At 38.9% G+C, this 17,472-nt stretch overlaps 1 protein-coding gene across 2 annotated transcripts in view; it reads right to left on the reverse strand.

Annotated features, from left to right (window-relative positions):
- ERBB4 (erb-b2 receptor tyrosine kinase 4) overlaps positions 1–17,472 on the reverse strand; it is a 4,056,904-nt gene that overhangs the window by 607,055 nt on the left and 3,432,377 nt on the right. For both annotated transcript variants that reach the window (XM_044075709.1, XM_044075708.1), the window contains exon 20: positions 17,140–17,325. In XM_044075709.1, coding sequence (XP_043931644.1) covers positions 17,140–17,325 — 186 coding nt within the window. The remainder of the gene's footprint in view (positions 1–17,139; positions 17,326–17,472) is intronic.

Below are 17,472 nucleotides of genomic sequence, written 5' to 3' on the forward strand. Positions count from 1 at the left end.
AAGAAATCCAAAGTGCTGTTTGCAAAATTACCACCCAGGCTAATTACTCCATTAATAAGAGCTCTCTAAGAGTTGACCCAGTTGTCAGTGATCTGGGAACATATGCAGACAGTAATCTAGTCTTTGACTAACATGTGGCCAAAGTAGTGACAAAATCATTCTATGTAAGCCAACTTAAAAGTAATGGCATGGCATCCAGGTTAAAGGAAGTTGTAGTGACACTTTATTTTGCCCTTATCAGACCCATCATTGAGTATAATGCCCTCGTCATCATGTACCTGACCAAATATATACAGTTGGAATCATAATGCCTATAAAGATTCCTTACCAGAAGGATCCAGGGTATAAACACATTATCCTACATGGATTGGCTTAAAGCCCTTTCTCTATATTCCATCTCCTACAGGTTACTGAGAGGCGATCTATGCCTGGTATACAAGGCAACCTCAAATCCAGATGTAATTGACCTTCTGCACAACCACAAAACAAAAAGCATCAGAACCACTAGATCTAAGGATTTAAATTTTGCTTGTACCATACATGTTGGTGAGACACATATGTGTCTCAGAGGATCCCCAAGCTCTGGAACAAGTTCCCCATCCATGTAAAATAGAGTCCATCCCTAATCCTATTTAACCATAACCTGGACCAATGGATTGGAAATTGGAAGCCACCCTGTTTCTGGCCCTTACTTCTCTGATAGAGAAAGGCAGACAGTAAAGCCCAAACTAACATGCCACCCACATAACTTCTAGAAATTTCCTAACATAACCCCTCCTAAGAAATACCCATAATACTTACGAACACTGCTGGTTTGGATTGCACAGCTAGGTTTATAAAGGTCCTGGTGGTCATTAGCCTAGTATAAAAATATGACCCTAAGTCATGCTCCTACACCCTCTTCCCTATCTTCTTTCCCCATCTTTTCTCTTGTATAAAATATTTTGAAAAATGGGGGGGGGGGTCTATCCCCTGCCAGAAGTTAAATATGTCTCCCACCTCCTCCCACATAACACTCGGTCTTCCTTTCATGTACACCTTGTCTTCTCTTTCCCCCTCATTTCTAGCTGTCATAACTTCTCATCTCTAACCATATAACAAACCAGTTACTGTGTCTTCATACATTCAATACACGACACCTTGCTATTGTACTTAGATTCACTTCTACATAGTTGTGTTGAGTGCAGCTCTTCTTTATTAAGCACCAGCAACAAACAAGGGCTTAAGCAAGCTGACACTCAACTCCAAATTATTAAAAAAGCTGAAAGTAATCATCAATTTACACTCAAATTTTACATTTGCAAAAACCCACAGTACTTTTCACCCACTTTATGAATTAAAAAAACAGTCCAAGGGCTTACAGAAGTGTATGTACAGCCCTTCACTTTTGTGTAGTCAGTGGCATTAACAGGTACTGAGCATATTTGCATAAAGGTGAAGTAGCACTCTTCACCATTTGGCCTTGTCCATATGTGAACCCTAGGACTACAAATACCGCCCATACAAATACTATGTCACTAAGCCATCTGTTTCTACATCTCTCTATTTTCATTTAAACATATTCCATATTTCTCAGCAGGAATGTTTTAATGGGTAGCAAAAATTACCTTGTATTCTGCATATGATACAGAAGGTAAAAATAAACATGGGTTTTGAAAACAAACTAGGTAGTACCTAAAAAATTAAACTATTGTTCACTAATTCTGCAAAATGTCAAAATTCCATTTCTAAAGTCTGAGTTTAGATTGTACATATACCAGATGATTTATACATAAAGATATGGTGGAAAGTACTAGTATACACACACAAAACACATGCACAAAACATAAGAGCATAAAGAAGCTTAATTCTGGTCTTATAAGAACAAAATCCACTTATGTAAAATCTGGATTTTATGCAGAACGCAGAGAGTAAAATGCGCCTTTTGCCAAATGTAAATTTGAGATTCAATTTCCAATAAGGTAGTGTCATTACAAAGTTTTTTTATAATCAGCCTGACAACACAGGCAGAAAGACCTGCTTCACTTGTCAAAGCATATGTATGCAAAGGTTATTTGAATACCATGTTGAAAACAAAATTGTTTTTATTTGAAATGAGTGCCAAAGATGCAGCTATCAGCCAAGAAACTTTGCTTCATACATTTTCTAGAGAAGCACAAATCAGCATATGTGTACCTCGGATTTTATCTAGTTCACAGATGGCAAAGTATCTTTTTGTCATCTGAAGCAGCTGCAAAAGTAAAAAACTAAAAAAAAAAACATTTACACTGCAGTATAGTGATTATAATAAGTCTAGCAGGTAGGAAGAAATGCTTTGCTTCCAAAAAGCACATATATTCAAAAAGTTATTTGTTTGAAATAAGTGTTAAAGACACAGCTGTTAGTCACAAACCTTAAATACCACACCCCTTCATCACACATTCATCCCTCTATCAATATCGTGATACAATGGTGCAGTGCTTATTACTGACTTCTTCCAAGTTTTACTGCTTTGATTTGATTCTTCACCAGGGTCTATCTTCCATGCAGAATCTATAAATCCGCCTTGTGATTGCATTGTTTTTTGTGGATAATTGTGAATTATTCCACCTTCTAGTAACATGATGTTGGGTTATACTTGCAATGAGAAAATTTGCCTGTGTATATCTTTCAATGGACTAGTGTTCTGTCCAGGACTGTTTCTCTACCTTGCATGCATTTCTTGCTGGGATATGCTCAGGCTTCTATATGAACCAGAACAACAGGATAAGATGGGTATGAGAAAATAAAATAATGAAGAAAAATAGACAGATAGAGAAACAGACAAAGATAGAGATAGAGATATATGCATTTGGGCATCTGTGTTTGTGTGTATATCTATCTTTACACACACACATATATATATATATATATATATATATATATATATATACACACACACACACATATATATATATATATATATATATATATATATATATATATATATATATATATATAGGTTTACTATCATTATTTCAAATCACACTTGGTCGACCGCACTATGTTCCACAACAGAAAGTCGAACACAGCAATGTCGAACTTTAAAAGCAAGCCTAGGAACGGGTTTTAAAATGGGTCGAGATAGGGGTTCACTGCTATTGCCAAACTACAAACTTCGCCCCTATCTCGACCCATGTTAAAACCCATTCCTAGGCTTGCTTTTAAAGTTCGACATTGCTGTGTTTGACTTTCCTTTGTCGAACATAGTGCAGTCGACTGAGTGTGGTTCGAAATAATGATAGTAAACCTATATATAGATATATATATATATATATATATATATATATATATATATAGAGAGAGAGAGAGAGAGAAATATGTAAAGTTGGTGATGTTTCGCATTTGAAAAATAGCTGTAGATCCTGAAAGATTTAACATAATGCATAGCCTATGAAAAGACAATAAATAATGATTTAAATTAGACTTCTGTACCTACAAAACAGGTCACATCTCTGCTGAATCTTGTTTTAATATTTTCACAAGTTTATGACAAAACAGTTTGTGAAATTACATAATTAATAAATTGTGCAACTTAAAAGATATTCTATATTTTTAACCTGTCTGAAAGAGGATGTCAAACAGTAAAAGAGACATTAAAGTAAAGGAGAGCTAAAAATAAGGTTTTTATTGGAAGTACAAGCTGTGCATTTATGAAAGCCATAACTTCAAAAAATAAAAAACACTTGTGCAAGAATTATATCCAGTCCCAGTACTGATTTTAGACGTTTACACAATTACTGCATCTATATTTACTATGTATTACATCTTTTTCCATTTCAGTTGTGTTCTAAGCATCACAATTGCAGCCACCATAATTTCAGCACATACTCAAAGACATATTTTGTCTGCATCTTAAAAGTGACAACCTTCTGTTCAGTGGGAGTTCTACACCTTAGAGAAGTGAGGTTTGGCACAGACGACTTTGTCACAGGACTGTTTAATGTGGGATGGGGGTGGGTGTTGGGTGGTAGCTGTGCTAGGTTATTTGGGTGGCTGGGAAGGGTTAGGAAAGGGTTAAGTGAGTTGGAATTTGAAGGGAAGTAAGGTAGTGTTAGGGGTGTGGCTTGAACGGTTTTCAAAAGGAAATCCAGAGTGAAAAAGCAGATTTTGGTGTGGTCTTGTTGTGAGGCAGGATCACGTCCCAGACAGCCTGAGGTTGTAAGTAAGGTAGGCCTTGGGTAGTTATAAGCAGTGAGGTGATTATGGTGGAGGCTTTAAGACAGAAATGGGCCAGTATTGTAGCACAGGCCAAAGATTTGTTCAATGCCATTCCTGCTGAGGTACCAACAACTAGCATGCAGGGTGTGACCATGCATAAGAAGCAGCAGATGACTACAACCTGGGCATCCATGGTGAAGAAAACCAAGCAGACAGCATCGGCGGAGAAGGCTACAGAGGTGATGATGTCGTCTATATCAGCAGTAGGTAATAATTCATTAGCCTTGGGGGAGGTGAGGAGACCAGAACAGGTGCTGGGGGCAAGGTAGGGGGCAGTGAGGGCGTCCATAGAGGGCTACTGGGTAGCAGTTTGGAGGCTTTAGCTGAGTGTGGAGGGTTTTTTGAGGATACCCTATCCCTGTTAGATCAGGAGTTAGGGCAGGATGTCCATGAGGTAGGGTCTGATTTTGCTTTATGGCCGGGGTATTGGTTGATATCACAGGCCCTGCGACAGGAAGGGGCTCCCATTTTATTGACCCCGCACATATCTCTGTTAGTAAAGGAGAAGATTTGGAAAGGGGAGTTCATCGATATTTTTGAATTGATTGATGCAGATGGGGTTCAGTGGTTGACAGAAGTGGAGATGGCTAATGGGAAGGACCTCTTGTCTGCATTGGCTGCGATAGGTTGCAAAAGGGTAGGGAGGTTTTGGGCTAAGACATGGGATAATTGGGCCTGGGTTTCATTTACTATAGGATGGTGTGTTTGAAAAGGGACACTTCGCTGGCTCTTTCTCTTTTTGCTTATTTTTTAACTATTAGGGAAGTGCAGAGGTTGAAGCTCGGTTATGCATGGTTATGGAATGACCAAAAATTTCACAAACGTAAAGCATAGATAAGTCTATGCGTTGGGAGGTCAGACATCTGGACATTTGGCTGTCCACCATGATGGATATCAGTGGAGGGTAGTAGCAGATTATCTCAGCCATCTGAGGGAGGTGCGAGGATATGTTAGGCTTTTAATTCCGGTAGGTGTTCCTGGGTGGGTTGTTGATTTGCTCATATTTGCTCGAAGTACATGGTGGCGCATGCATTTACACAATGTGTGGGGGTGGGGTTAGGTTGGGGGTCAGGCACTGCATTTTGGGGGTATAAGTGGTTGGAATAGTTCCCGTTCACCGTTGCTAAGCGGGCATGGTCGGGCTAATTTTTGGGACCAACGGGGGGAGGGCGTCTTTTTGGGGAGGTAGAGGGAGTTTTAGGGAACCATTCACTTATTAAGATGAAGGTATTGAAAGACTTATTGATACATTATCCACTGCCGGTGGTAGTGGCGGAGTTGATAGAAGATTTTTACAAAGGGTTTTTAATTAAGTCTGCATCGGTGGGGGGGCAGTAGGGTGGAGAAAAATTTGAGGTCTGTCAAGGGTAGGGAGGTGATTTTGCAGGAGCTGATTGACAGAGTGTCAAGCTGGGAGGGTGTTAGGGAAAGGAGACCTAACTTTAAGGTGTCACTATTAGGTATGGTTCCAAAGAAAAATCAGGGTGAATTTCACTTAATTCATCATTTATCGTACCTTGCAGATGAGTCAGTGAATGATTTAATTCCCATTGAAGAGGCTAGAGTAACGTATTCATCTTTGGATGATGCAGTTTGGGTCATTAGGAGTTTCAAGGACCCTTGGCTAGTTAAAGTAGATACTGAGTCAGCTTTCCATTTGCTACCTGTGAGGGAGGAGGATTGGCTGTTATTTGGCATGGTGGTAGGGGACAACTTTTATTTTGACACTGCCATGCCTATGGGATGTGCGGTGGCATGTATTACTTTCGAGAAGTTTAACTCAGCATTGCAATGGATATGGCAGCAGAGGGTGAAGGATCAGCAAGCCGTACACAATTTAGATGATTTTTTATTGGTGGGAGAAGGTAAGTAAGGGAGCACAGGTTGCTATGCAAGAGTTTGTGGAGATGTGTGAGGCTTTGAGGGCACCATTGGCTAAGCAAATGTTGGAGGGACCAGTGAGGGCCGTGGAATTTTTGGGGTTGATGGTAAATGCAGAGCAGGGTTTGTTTTGTTTGCCTCCAGGTAAGATGGTTAGGATGCAGGACAAGATCATTTGGGTGAAGTCTAGGCCTAAGGTTCAGGTGAAGGCTGTTATGGAATTGTTGGGTATGTTGAACTTTGCGTGCAGGGTGGTGCATCCTGGGTGGACATTTTGCCAGTCTGTGGCATTTTTGTTGAAAGGACTTAAGAGTAAGCACCACAGAGTATGGGTCAGTAAGTTGGCATGAGAGGATTTAGATTTGTGGATGGAATTTTTACAACAGTTTAATGGGATTTCATTTTGGCAGTTGGATTGGGTTATACAAGTAGAACTGCAGTTGTTTACTGATGCAGCTGGGGGTCCGGAATGGGTGCTTACTTTGCAGGGCAATGGTTTGCTGTTCCATGGCCAGAGCATTGGTCAGATGAGTTGAAACGGGATGTTGCCTTTTTGCAGTTGATGCCAATCTGGGTTGCTTCAGTGGTATGGCAGGATCGTTTGAAGGGGAACAGGGTGGTATTCCATTCAGATAATTCTGCAGTGGTGAGAGTGCTACAGACAAAAATGGCTAAAGCACCTCACTTGTTATTTATTCTTAGGAAATTGGTGTTGCATAGCTTGCTGATTAACTTTTCTTTTACAGAGTTGCATGTACCAGGGATTTCGAATGAGATAGCCAATAGTTTGTCTCGTTTTCAGTTCTGCACGTTCCATCAGGTGGCTCAGGAAATGGCTTTGCATCCGACATTTGTTCCACCCAACATTTGGCAGATTGGACAATAGTGATTGGCAGGTTGGTGCAACAATCATGGGCGGCATCCACGAGTTGAGCCTACGGAAGGGCATTGCTTGAATTTGAGAAATATTTGCGTCAGTTATCTGATGAGGACTGCATGTGGTCTGAGAATTTACTATTACGTTATCTTGCCATGTTGAAGGGGCAGGGAAGGGTGGTGCAAATGGTGAGGGTGGCCTTAGCAGCCATTGCTGTGCATACTCGGTTGGTGGGATTAGTGGATTTCACTAGGTCATGGGTGGTAAGTAGAGTGTTAAAAGGGTGGGCTAGAGTTGAAGGGAGCAGCATGAATAGGAGATGGTAGGTTACGAAAAGTATTTTAAGAATGTTGTTAAAGAGTTTGGGTAAAGTGTGTGGTTGTTTGGATGAGTATGTGTTGTGGTGTACAGTTAGTGTTTGGATATATTGTGGTGCGTTTTGTGTTTCGGAGTTATTGGGTTCATTGGTATGAGAGGATGTATTGATATTACCTAGGGTGGTGTATATTAGATGACTTTCTTTGAAGACAGATAAGGAGGGGCTTGAGCCACCCATTGTTTTGGAGGAGGTTGGGGTAGCTTGGAGATGTCCAGTAGTTTGAGGAAGAAAGTTGTGTCAGGTAAGGAAGGGTAGAATTCAAGGGTTGTTTTTTACAACAGTGAGTGGTAAAGCATTGACAGGCGAGCAAATGAATGTGGTTATGAGATGGGCCCTTTGGAGTGTGGGTTTGCAAGGGGATGAGTTTTCTTCACATTCCTTTCGGATGGGAAGGGCATCTGATCTGGCTGAGGAAGGTAGGTCCGTGGAAGTAATCAAATGGGTGGGTCTGTGGATCCAATGCCTTTTTGAATTATATTAAATAGTTTGTGGAGGCTTTGTTTTTACAAATTTTTTTTTTCTTTCTCTTTCTTCTCTTAGATCAGAGATGGATCATCATTTTGGGCTTCATATTTCCTTCATATTCTGGGCTGCTAGGCATGCGAAGGTCAGACCCAATGGCATAAATCTGGGTTTGGATCATTTTGGCTTAAAAATAATTTGGCATGGTGTTAGAGGGCTAAGGTGGAGTCAAATATTGCAAGAATTTAATGGGTTGCAGGTTAAGTGGGGGTTGCCTCAGGTGTTAGTAATTCATTCAGGTGGCAATGATTTAGGCAGGGTACCGAAGAGGCAGTTGCTTTGTCAAGTTCGTGAGGAAATTTTACCATTGCGGAGGATGTATCCAGGGATGGCTGTTATCTGATCTGAGATTATTCCTCGGTTGGTATGGAAAGGGGCGTGGAATTTTGCCGCCGTGGAGAAGGCCCGCAGATATGTCAATTTTAAGTTGGCAAAATGTTTGGGAGAAATTGGGGTGCATATGGTCCAGCATGTAGAATTTGACAGTAAGGATCCATTGTGGTATAGACTGGATGGTGTTCACCTCAATGATTTTGGTTTGGATTTATTTAACCTTAATTTGGGTTTGATGGTGGAGGATCTTGTGAAGAAAGGTATTGTTTGAGGGGGAACAGACCTTTAAGGGCTGGTGGGTGGAGAAGAGGGTCAGGCCTGACCCTCTTCTGTTCCCCCTCTACAGGATGGTGGATGAAAATTGATATTAGTGAGGAATTAAGGTGAGCGGGGATGCTGCCTTTGTTGTTTATCCAAGGTGAGCGTTTACGCTGCCTTGTCTTTGGCTATTGTATATATGGGTGAGCAGGGATACTGCCTGTATGTTGATTTGATGTTTGATAACAGTTTTGTTGTTAACTTTATTCAAGGGTTGAGCGGGAACGCTGCCCTTATGTTTCTCTTTTATGTTCAATAAAGTTATGTTATTAAGCAATTTATCACAATAAAGGTCGTCAAATGTCTGTGGGTGTTTGTGTATTTATTAGGACCATGACAAGTGAAGTCTGGCACAGACAAATTTGTCATGGGACTGTTTAATGTGGGATGGGAGGGTATTGGGTGGTAGCTGTGTTAGGTTATTTGGGTGGCTGAGAAGGGTTAGGAAAGGGTTAAGTGAGTTGGGATTTGAAGGGAAGTGAGGTAGTGCTAGGAGTGTGGCTTGAAGGGTTTTTGAAAGGAAATCCATAGTGAATAAGCACATTTTGTGTGGTCTTGTTGCCCTCCTGGCCTGACCCAATTGATTTTGGTTTGAGGTTGTTGTCTTTTATGTTCAATAAAGTTATGTTATTAAGCAATTTATCACAATAAAGGTCGTCAAAAGTCTGTGGGCATTTGTGTATTTATTAGGACCGTGACAAATCTCTTTAGATTGATAGATTACAAGGATGTGGGTTCAGTTTTCATTATGTGTTACATTCACATTCTAGAGCAGAAACTCAGTGCAATATGGACTGGAGATGGGTCTAACTGTGTGCCATCCGTTGAGATGACAGAAAGGTCTTGGCTGTCTCTCGTACCTGTTGCTGGTAGTCTTTTATATTCTGTTGAAGGAGTACCATTTTGAAAATGAAAGGGTGTCCTGCAGTTCCTAAATGGTTAAGACTTCTACAGATCTCCCATTTTCCTAGAGTAATGTATTAAAGTTTTATAGCTAAAAAGAGCATTTTGCAATTATTAAGTTTTAGACTACTTTGTAAGAACAGATGTGGTAAGCCTTGTTTAGAGCTCCCTGCATTTCTGTCTGCACAAACGGAAGGAAATGTATTGGTATGAATGAGTGGCATTTTCTAGTGCAAAGGCATATTTTAGTTACTGGAGAGTTTTGACAAGTTATGCAAACAGGATTTGTTCAATATTTCTGCTTTGGTGATAGAGATGAAAGGGCATATGTTTGATGGAGTACAGTTTTGGAACCATAAGCGGCACCTTGCAGTCTGTGAAAGCTTCTGAAAAGGTATAAACATCTTTAAAGCCTTGTTCAGCGATCAAGTTATAGCTAGCAACTCAGAGGGAAAGGGACATCTTGGACTAGCTAATAGAGTTCTGCAGCCTTAAAGGACATCATACAGTTGCTAAAAGCTTCTAGCTAAGTGTAAAATTGCTATTCCTGGTTGTAAAAGGAGAAGGGGATTTCATGCTGTCACTGAGTACTATTAGATCCATATAAAACATCTTACACTTACTGAAAGCTTTGGACATTTTACAGACATTTTTGAAAAGTTGGTCAGAATAAATACTGTTCCTAGCTACACAGAGACCGATGACATTTTTTGCCTGAAAAGTAATAGCTTTTTGTAAACAAAAGTGTGTCTTCCATTTATTGAAAGGTTTGCATTACTTTTACTAATTTCAGAGAGGCAGAGCTGTTACATTTTGATATCCCTTAGTCAGATTTTTTTTTTAGTAGAAACCTATTTTTACTATGTCAAATCATAGTCACACTCAGTGTTAATGACTGCATTTTTACTTTATTGCCAAAACAGAGGTGTGCTGCTATAGAATTCAAGTCTTGTCTCTTTTTTACCATATACATTGTTTCATACACATAATATCCATGCCCTTATTAAATGCGACAAAAGCTGGGCTATTTTGTTGCTCAGCAGTTGCAGCATATTTACAATTTTTTCTTGCTTTACTCATGCAGCATAATGACCTCGACAGTTCTGTAAAAACAAAGAATGGATAGAAACATCACAGGCCTGGTCTCATGAAATGGAGTGTTACAACCATAAACGGTACCCTGCAGTTCTTGATAGCTTCGCTTAGTTGTGAAAATGTTTAAAATGATTATGAGTCTTTGGTCTGCAGAACAATGGTAGCTTGTCCAAGCAGTTGCATTTTGCTCAGTGCTCCATCTACCCAGGTTACACTTACGGAGGGGAATTTGCAGCCCTACAGCCATAAAACTACCTTGCAGTTACTGAAAGCTTCTGAATAGCTGTGAAAATGGTTGCAACCCTCTTTTATATCTCTACTCTTCCTATTAACAGAGAAATTAGTCTGCTTGATAATATCTACAGGAGTTTTGAAGCTGTGAAAATCACCTTACAGTAAGTTATAAAAATGTTTAAGACTTGTTTGAAGGGACGTTAAATAATAACTGAAGTAACATGAATAATTGCTCAGGACATAATGGTTGTTGTTTGTCTTTTCGGCTTTTCCCGGTTAGGGGTCACCACAGCAGAACTCCGGTCTGCTAATGATTGGCAGTAGATTTTTTTTATGGTGCCGTGTTGCCAGCCCCATGCCCAACCTTCAGCGAAGGCATGCCCATTCACGCATGTCTTTCGGAGGCCACTCGACCACGGGGAGGACATGCAGACTCCACACAGAAGGCACTCCAGCTGAAAATCGAACAGGAGAACCTCTTGCTGTGAGGCAACAATGCTACCGCTGTACCATCAGGACATAATGGTAAATATGATAAACAAGGGATCTCCAAGGAGGAAAACCTGGAAAGTTAGAATAAGAAGTGGAATAAAGGAATAAACGAAACAAAGCTATGCTGCTTAAACCTCAAATTTTAGGCATAGTTACTTGATAAATGCTACACATAAAACATAAACGTTCATGCAAAGAAAGTACAATCTATACCATAATATGTACATTTAACTTTTATATATAAATATATGTGTGCATACGTGCACGAGTGTGTATGTGTGTGTGAGCCTATGTGTATGCATATGCACACATGCACAGCCATAAATAAATAAATGTGTTACATATATTTTTCAGTTATTGATTTTTCCATAACAGTTCAAAAGAGAGTACATCATTAATTCCTAGGTCTTTATAAGAATGCAATAAAGTCTACCAGTAAAACTCCATTCAGCTTAAATAAATTGGTTAACTGTATACATGTTAAAGCTAGGTCTTTGTTTTCCGAAACTTGGGTTAAAAAATCTATGTTTAAAATTAGTTTACTGTATACACTTTTAAAATGTATTAGTGTGCTGAAAATCAATGCTTTTAAATTGTGGCATTGGTCAAAACTTTTCTGAATTTTGTGGTCTGCAAGAAGATCATACCAAGCATTTCTTAAGGAAGTTAATCTATACTGTTCAATGGAAGGTCTGATAGTAAAACAAAACTTTAACTAGTTTGGAAAAAATGCAAAGATGGGATTGAATGAAAAAGTCATTGATGCTGGGAAACACTGAATGTAAAAGAAAAGGGGGTAGCAAAGATTAAGGTGGATTGACAGTATTACAGAACAAAATTATATGAATTTACAAGAACTCATATACGCAATGGTAGAAAGACATACCCGATGTACTAAATTCCTTGCAGGCTTGAAAAACAGAGCTTGACTAAATGACTAAACTAAAACAAAGTATCAACTTGTCTTCATATATCACTCATACACTCTAATATAGTATATCCACAGGAGATCAGGATGAAATTTTTGAGCACTAATTTCCCAAGCACAAGATGCACATGGCCCATTACTCTTACAACCTTTAGAACTGCACTTTAAACTTTCCACTTCTTAAATACATTGTGTTAGGCGGCAGTATCACAAGTTGTACTAATAACATATGTGAAAGCAGTTTTGTCATTAACTTTGTTGCAAGGGTAACCCAGTGCCCTCACACAGAGGGAAGGGTTTAGCAATTTTCTTCTCTTAAATGTAGTATTTTGCTATTACATTAGAATACATCATAACACTTTTCTCTTAATAGGATTTCTAACCATTGCTAGATTTTGAACCCTTAATAATAATCTCCAAACATGTGGGGAATAAGCCACAGGATTAAATTCATATTATAGATGATGACTAAAAGTATAGAAATATGCTTTAAATACTACATGGGAGGATGACTATGTATCACTTATTGTTAAGCAAGTAGCCAAGTGACTAACAAATAAAATTTTATAATGTATTTTAAGCTCTTAATTATAATAATATTACATGTATAGGTAACTGCAACTAAATAAATTCAGTTTTAATTTAAATGTCTACTTCACAATGTTAAAGTCATTAGCTTTCAGCAGAATGCATAACGTTGCTCTTCCTGTTTAAAATCAACCCTAATAACAAGCAGCCACTGCTTTTATTATATGTAATTATAAATATTCCTTGGTGATATAATTAAAAATCCACAACAAACAGAATATGAGTAACTCTGCATGTTTAGTAAGAGCTATCATACAAAACTTAACTCAGACTCCAGTGTTTAGCCTTCTGTCCATAGTTTAAGGAAAATAAAGCTGGACCACAAATCCCAAGACATTCTGATACTACCAGAAGAAAAATGTGTTTTTGTACCGACATGAAACAATATTACTGTTTTTTTTTTTTATTTATTGTTAGTTGTTTTTCCTCCACATTTAATGCTGATAACACAGCTAATCATGTCTAACTATGATGATCTTTCACAATACAGTTGAAAGTTAAATATTCTCTCTCACTTTGCAACCTTCAGACACATGTACAAAATGTTAGTACTTGAAATTCAGGGATGACCTGTAAACCTCAAGCATTGCTAGCTGTATTTAGTATTCTAGCGTATAACTCCGTTACACACTTCACATTGTATCACTACATTTGATGGACCTATGATCAAAATTCTGCACTTGTAAAATATCGTATCAGTTGCTATTTTCTGAACAAAAGCAACAATAATGATAAATAAACCTTGCAGACTACTCATCATCGAATAAAACATTTTGGTTTTAACTTCATGACTTTTGGACTAAATATCATTATTTACATTATTTTTTTCAGTAAAGCATGTAAAAATGCCACCAAATCCAAACTATAGGCAAGCAATGTTGTAAAATTGTGAATTTAAATATGAAATCAAGCAGTATGCAGAAAGAAACATTTTTTTGTCTGAGCAAGGATCCCTAACAAGTAATTTATTTACATTATCACTGCTGATATCAACAGGTCTCAGCCTCCTTCCCCCTAGAATTGTGGAAAAAGCTAAAACTAATCTGGGAAAATAACCAAAATGTATGGATACTTTTTAATTATTGGCATTACTGATTTAAAAAAAAATAAAAGTAGAATATATTCATAGGTTCATAGGAGATCAATAGGCTAACACCTCAAAGCCTTTACAAGTCTAACCAATATAACACAATTTTACCCTTTATAAATTCCCTAGGGCAAGAGGAAGGCATGGGTTTGCGCCAGCACCTTTGGTGTTTTTACAATTTTACAGATTTTGCCTATCCATAAGGGACATAGGCACCACCCCAGGTATAGATTTATGGTTCCCCACCCATTGAACCAGACTGACCTTAAAGAGGGCCAGCATAGGCCTCTACTTTATGTGAATAGGACACCAATTCCAAATAAGTGTCAATCTCTGGGACATATATCTGTCCCTCCAGAAAGTTCTGTTTGACACATTGACTAGGTTCAGATCCCTGTAACAGGTGATTCCTGTGCTCTTTGTGTTACAGGTATGCAGCTGCTCCATCAGGGCTGGATTTGTGAGTGCCTTGTAGGTCAGACACAGACTATTCCTTTAATAGTAGAATGGAAACAGAATAAAGGGGAAGTACTTTCAGTCTGTCTGCACAGGACATGTTACTTACACCCTGTTTTATCTTTGTGAAAAACCTTTGAGGTCACTCCAGCTGTTGTAGGTGTCTGGTCAACTACATTGCAAATGGTGCATTATACTCAGTTACTGGTTTAATGAAGGATGAGTACATTTGAACTATAATCTCCCTGTATCTAGATGTCATACCTTTACTTATAAGTTGGGCCACATAGAATGACTTCCTTACCAGTGTTGATATGTGACATTCAAAGTTCAGGTATAAATCTACCTGGGTACCCAAATCCCTTACTTCTGTGTCTACTCTTAGAGGTGTGTTGTTAATATTGTAATTAGTAGGGGTATTTGATTTCCCAAAGGGTACAATAATGTATCTCTTCATATATAGTTTCAGGCTGTGGTTCTGACCCAATAATTTGCCTGGTTTAGATCTTCCTGAAAGATATATACATCATTTGGGAATTCAATGATTGCCCCCCCAACTTACAGTCATTTGCAAGCCTTGTCATCCAGAGACCTTCTACATTGGTCTTGTCATCCGAGAAATAAATTCCAAACAGGGGTAGTCCCTAAACTGAGCCCCGTGGCACACCACTAGTAAATGGACTTTTTCTGGAACATGAATCACCCACTTCGACCAGATGCGTCCTGTCCTTGATCCAGTTGGCAATCCATCTGGTAAAATAGGGAACTGTGTCCAGTTCTGTGAGTTTACTTAATACTAATACCTGAGTGAGGGATTGTGTCAAATGCTTTGGCCAAGTTGAGGTAGGTGGTATGCACTGTTTTACCCTCATTGATGGCCTTAGTGTCTTTCTCAAATAAGTTCAACAGATTTAGTAGGCATGAGCTGCCCTTAATGAAGCCATATTGGCTCAGGTCCAATGTTTTGAGGTTTCCTATGTTTTTATTTATTAGGTCCATGATTATTCTTTCCATGGCCTTACAGACAAAACTAGTCAAGCTTATGGGTCTGGAATTCCCGGGTCAGTTGATGGCCTATCCTTATGAAAGGAAATGACTGCAGCTGTTCTCCAATATGTTGGAACAAAGCTGGTCCAGAAGCTATGGTTGAATAAATTTCCTACTGGGCCAGATAGTTCCCTATTTAAATGATTTAAAAGGAAACCTGGTATATCGTCTGGCCCCATTGATGTAATAACTTTAGCTATGGAGATTGCTGTGGCTATCTTTTCTTTAATGATAATTGGTGAAGGATTGGTGGAGGGTATTTCTTGGGGGAGAACTGGGGGTGATGGGGAAGTGAAATATGAGCTATATTTATTGGACAGCAGATTTGCTATGTCTGCTGGCTGGGTATAGGAGATGTCATCGTGTTGTGCTTAAGATTGCAGCCATAGCTGAAAAATGCCTTATGGTTGTCCTTAGCTTTAGAGGCTATATTACCTCAAAGTCAGCTTTCAGAGACTTTACTAGTCCCCTAAGCTGCTTGTTTATACTAGTGAAGGACTTATTGTTCTGTTGTGCACATTCCCCTCTTACTTTTCAACAGGATTTTTTTTCTTTTGTTGTACAGTCTATTAAGATTAAGGGTCCACCAGGCTGGCTTGTTTTTGTGGTTTGACCTGTCCTTATTTTGGAGAGTTCTGTCATTTCTATGCAGTTGCTTATGTGGTCATACACGGCTGTCATGTAATGCTCTGTATCGGCTACTGTGTTTTCTGGATTAGGGGTGCTTGGAATCTAGCATTGCTGTCACTTAATAGGTTGAGGTTTGCCATAGGAACATTTTTAAGGTTCTTAGGATTTGGTGGGGGTGGGCGGTCAAGTTTTACCTTAATTTCCAGGAAGACTGCTTTGTGATCTGATCTTACTAGTGAATACAACACACATAGGTGGGTGCAGTGCTGTCCCATATTTGTGAGTATCAGATCTAGGATATTTGCTCCACAGGTGGGAGTGCAGACCAGCTATTCCAGGGTATATGAATTTACAAAGTCGAGGAATCTTTGGGCCTGTATGTTACTTGTCATGTAAGCCTCCCAGTTAATGGAGGAGTAATTAAAATCACCCACAAATATGGTACTGGGCTGGATGGCGCATGATTCAAGTAGCTCTAGGTATGATGTGTGGGGATCCTGGAGGTGGGACGTGTATGATATGGTAATGGATTTTTCCCAAAGATAGTTAGACATGGAATAGTTCTAGCATGTCATATTGTTTGACCACTCTTGAGGTGAGATTATCCTTTATAAGCTAGCTGCACAACCACCTTTCAGTCTTTCATGTTCAGTGGGTGAAAGGAATGTATGATAGACATTATAGCCATTCACAACCAGAGAGCTTGATGTAGCTTTAAACCATGTTTCTGTAATTGCACAGATGTCTGTATTCTCCAGAGTGAAGAAAGCTCCCAGAAGTGCAGTTTTCTGTTAGCACTGAGCAGCAATACTTTTAGCTTGTCCTGAGTATCTTTTATGTTGGATACTTTTTAATTATTGGATTGCCTTAATATAAACTTTCTGAAGAATAATAAATCTGCAGTTGTAATGTCTGATGACTTTAAATTACCTTATTTCTCATTGTTTTGTTATCATATCACACACTTTACTAGTAACAATTCTAAAGCAACATTATAGTCTGTTTAGATGTATGTTGACAAGTGCATGTAATTTTGTCTTATTTCTTCATGTTAGAGACTTGGACATACAGTTGTAATATCAACAATATCTTGTTACATGTTCACAACTAAAAATAATAGTAAGGCCTACCTTAGCAATCTGCACACACCAGTTAAGTAGCAGCTGTGAGCCAATATTATCCTTGTTTTCATGAACATAGTCCAAAAGGCAACCACAGGGCATCAGCTGGGTGACCAGTTGAATAGTAGGGCTAAGACAGACTCCCAACAGACGGACCAAGTGTGGATGTTCCATGCTTGCCATTATCAGAGCCTCCTGTAAACAGAAAACAACAAACCATTAGTCTATTCCATTTTCTTCTCAACTGTTTTAAACTGCAGCATTTATTTCAAATATTACTCATTTTCTCACCGTATTGTGATTTTCTCACTCACTTCACTTAATATGTGTCTGAAATTATGA

This window comes from Protopterus annectens, chromosome 6.part1, assembly GCF_019279795.1.
Source record: "Protopterus annectens isolate FY-2018-M chromosome 6.part1, PAN1.0, whole genome shotgun sequence".
Taxonomy (NCBI): domain Eukaryota; kingdom Metazoa; phylum Chordata; order Ceratodontiformes; family Protopteridae; genus Protopterus; species Protopterus annectens.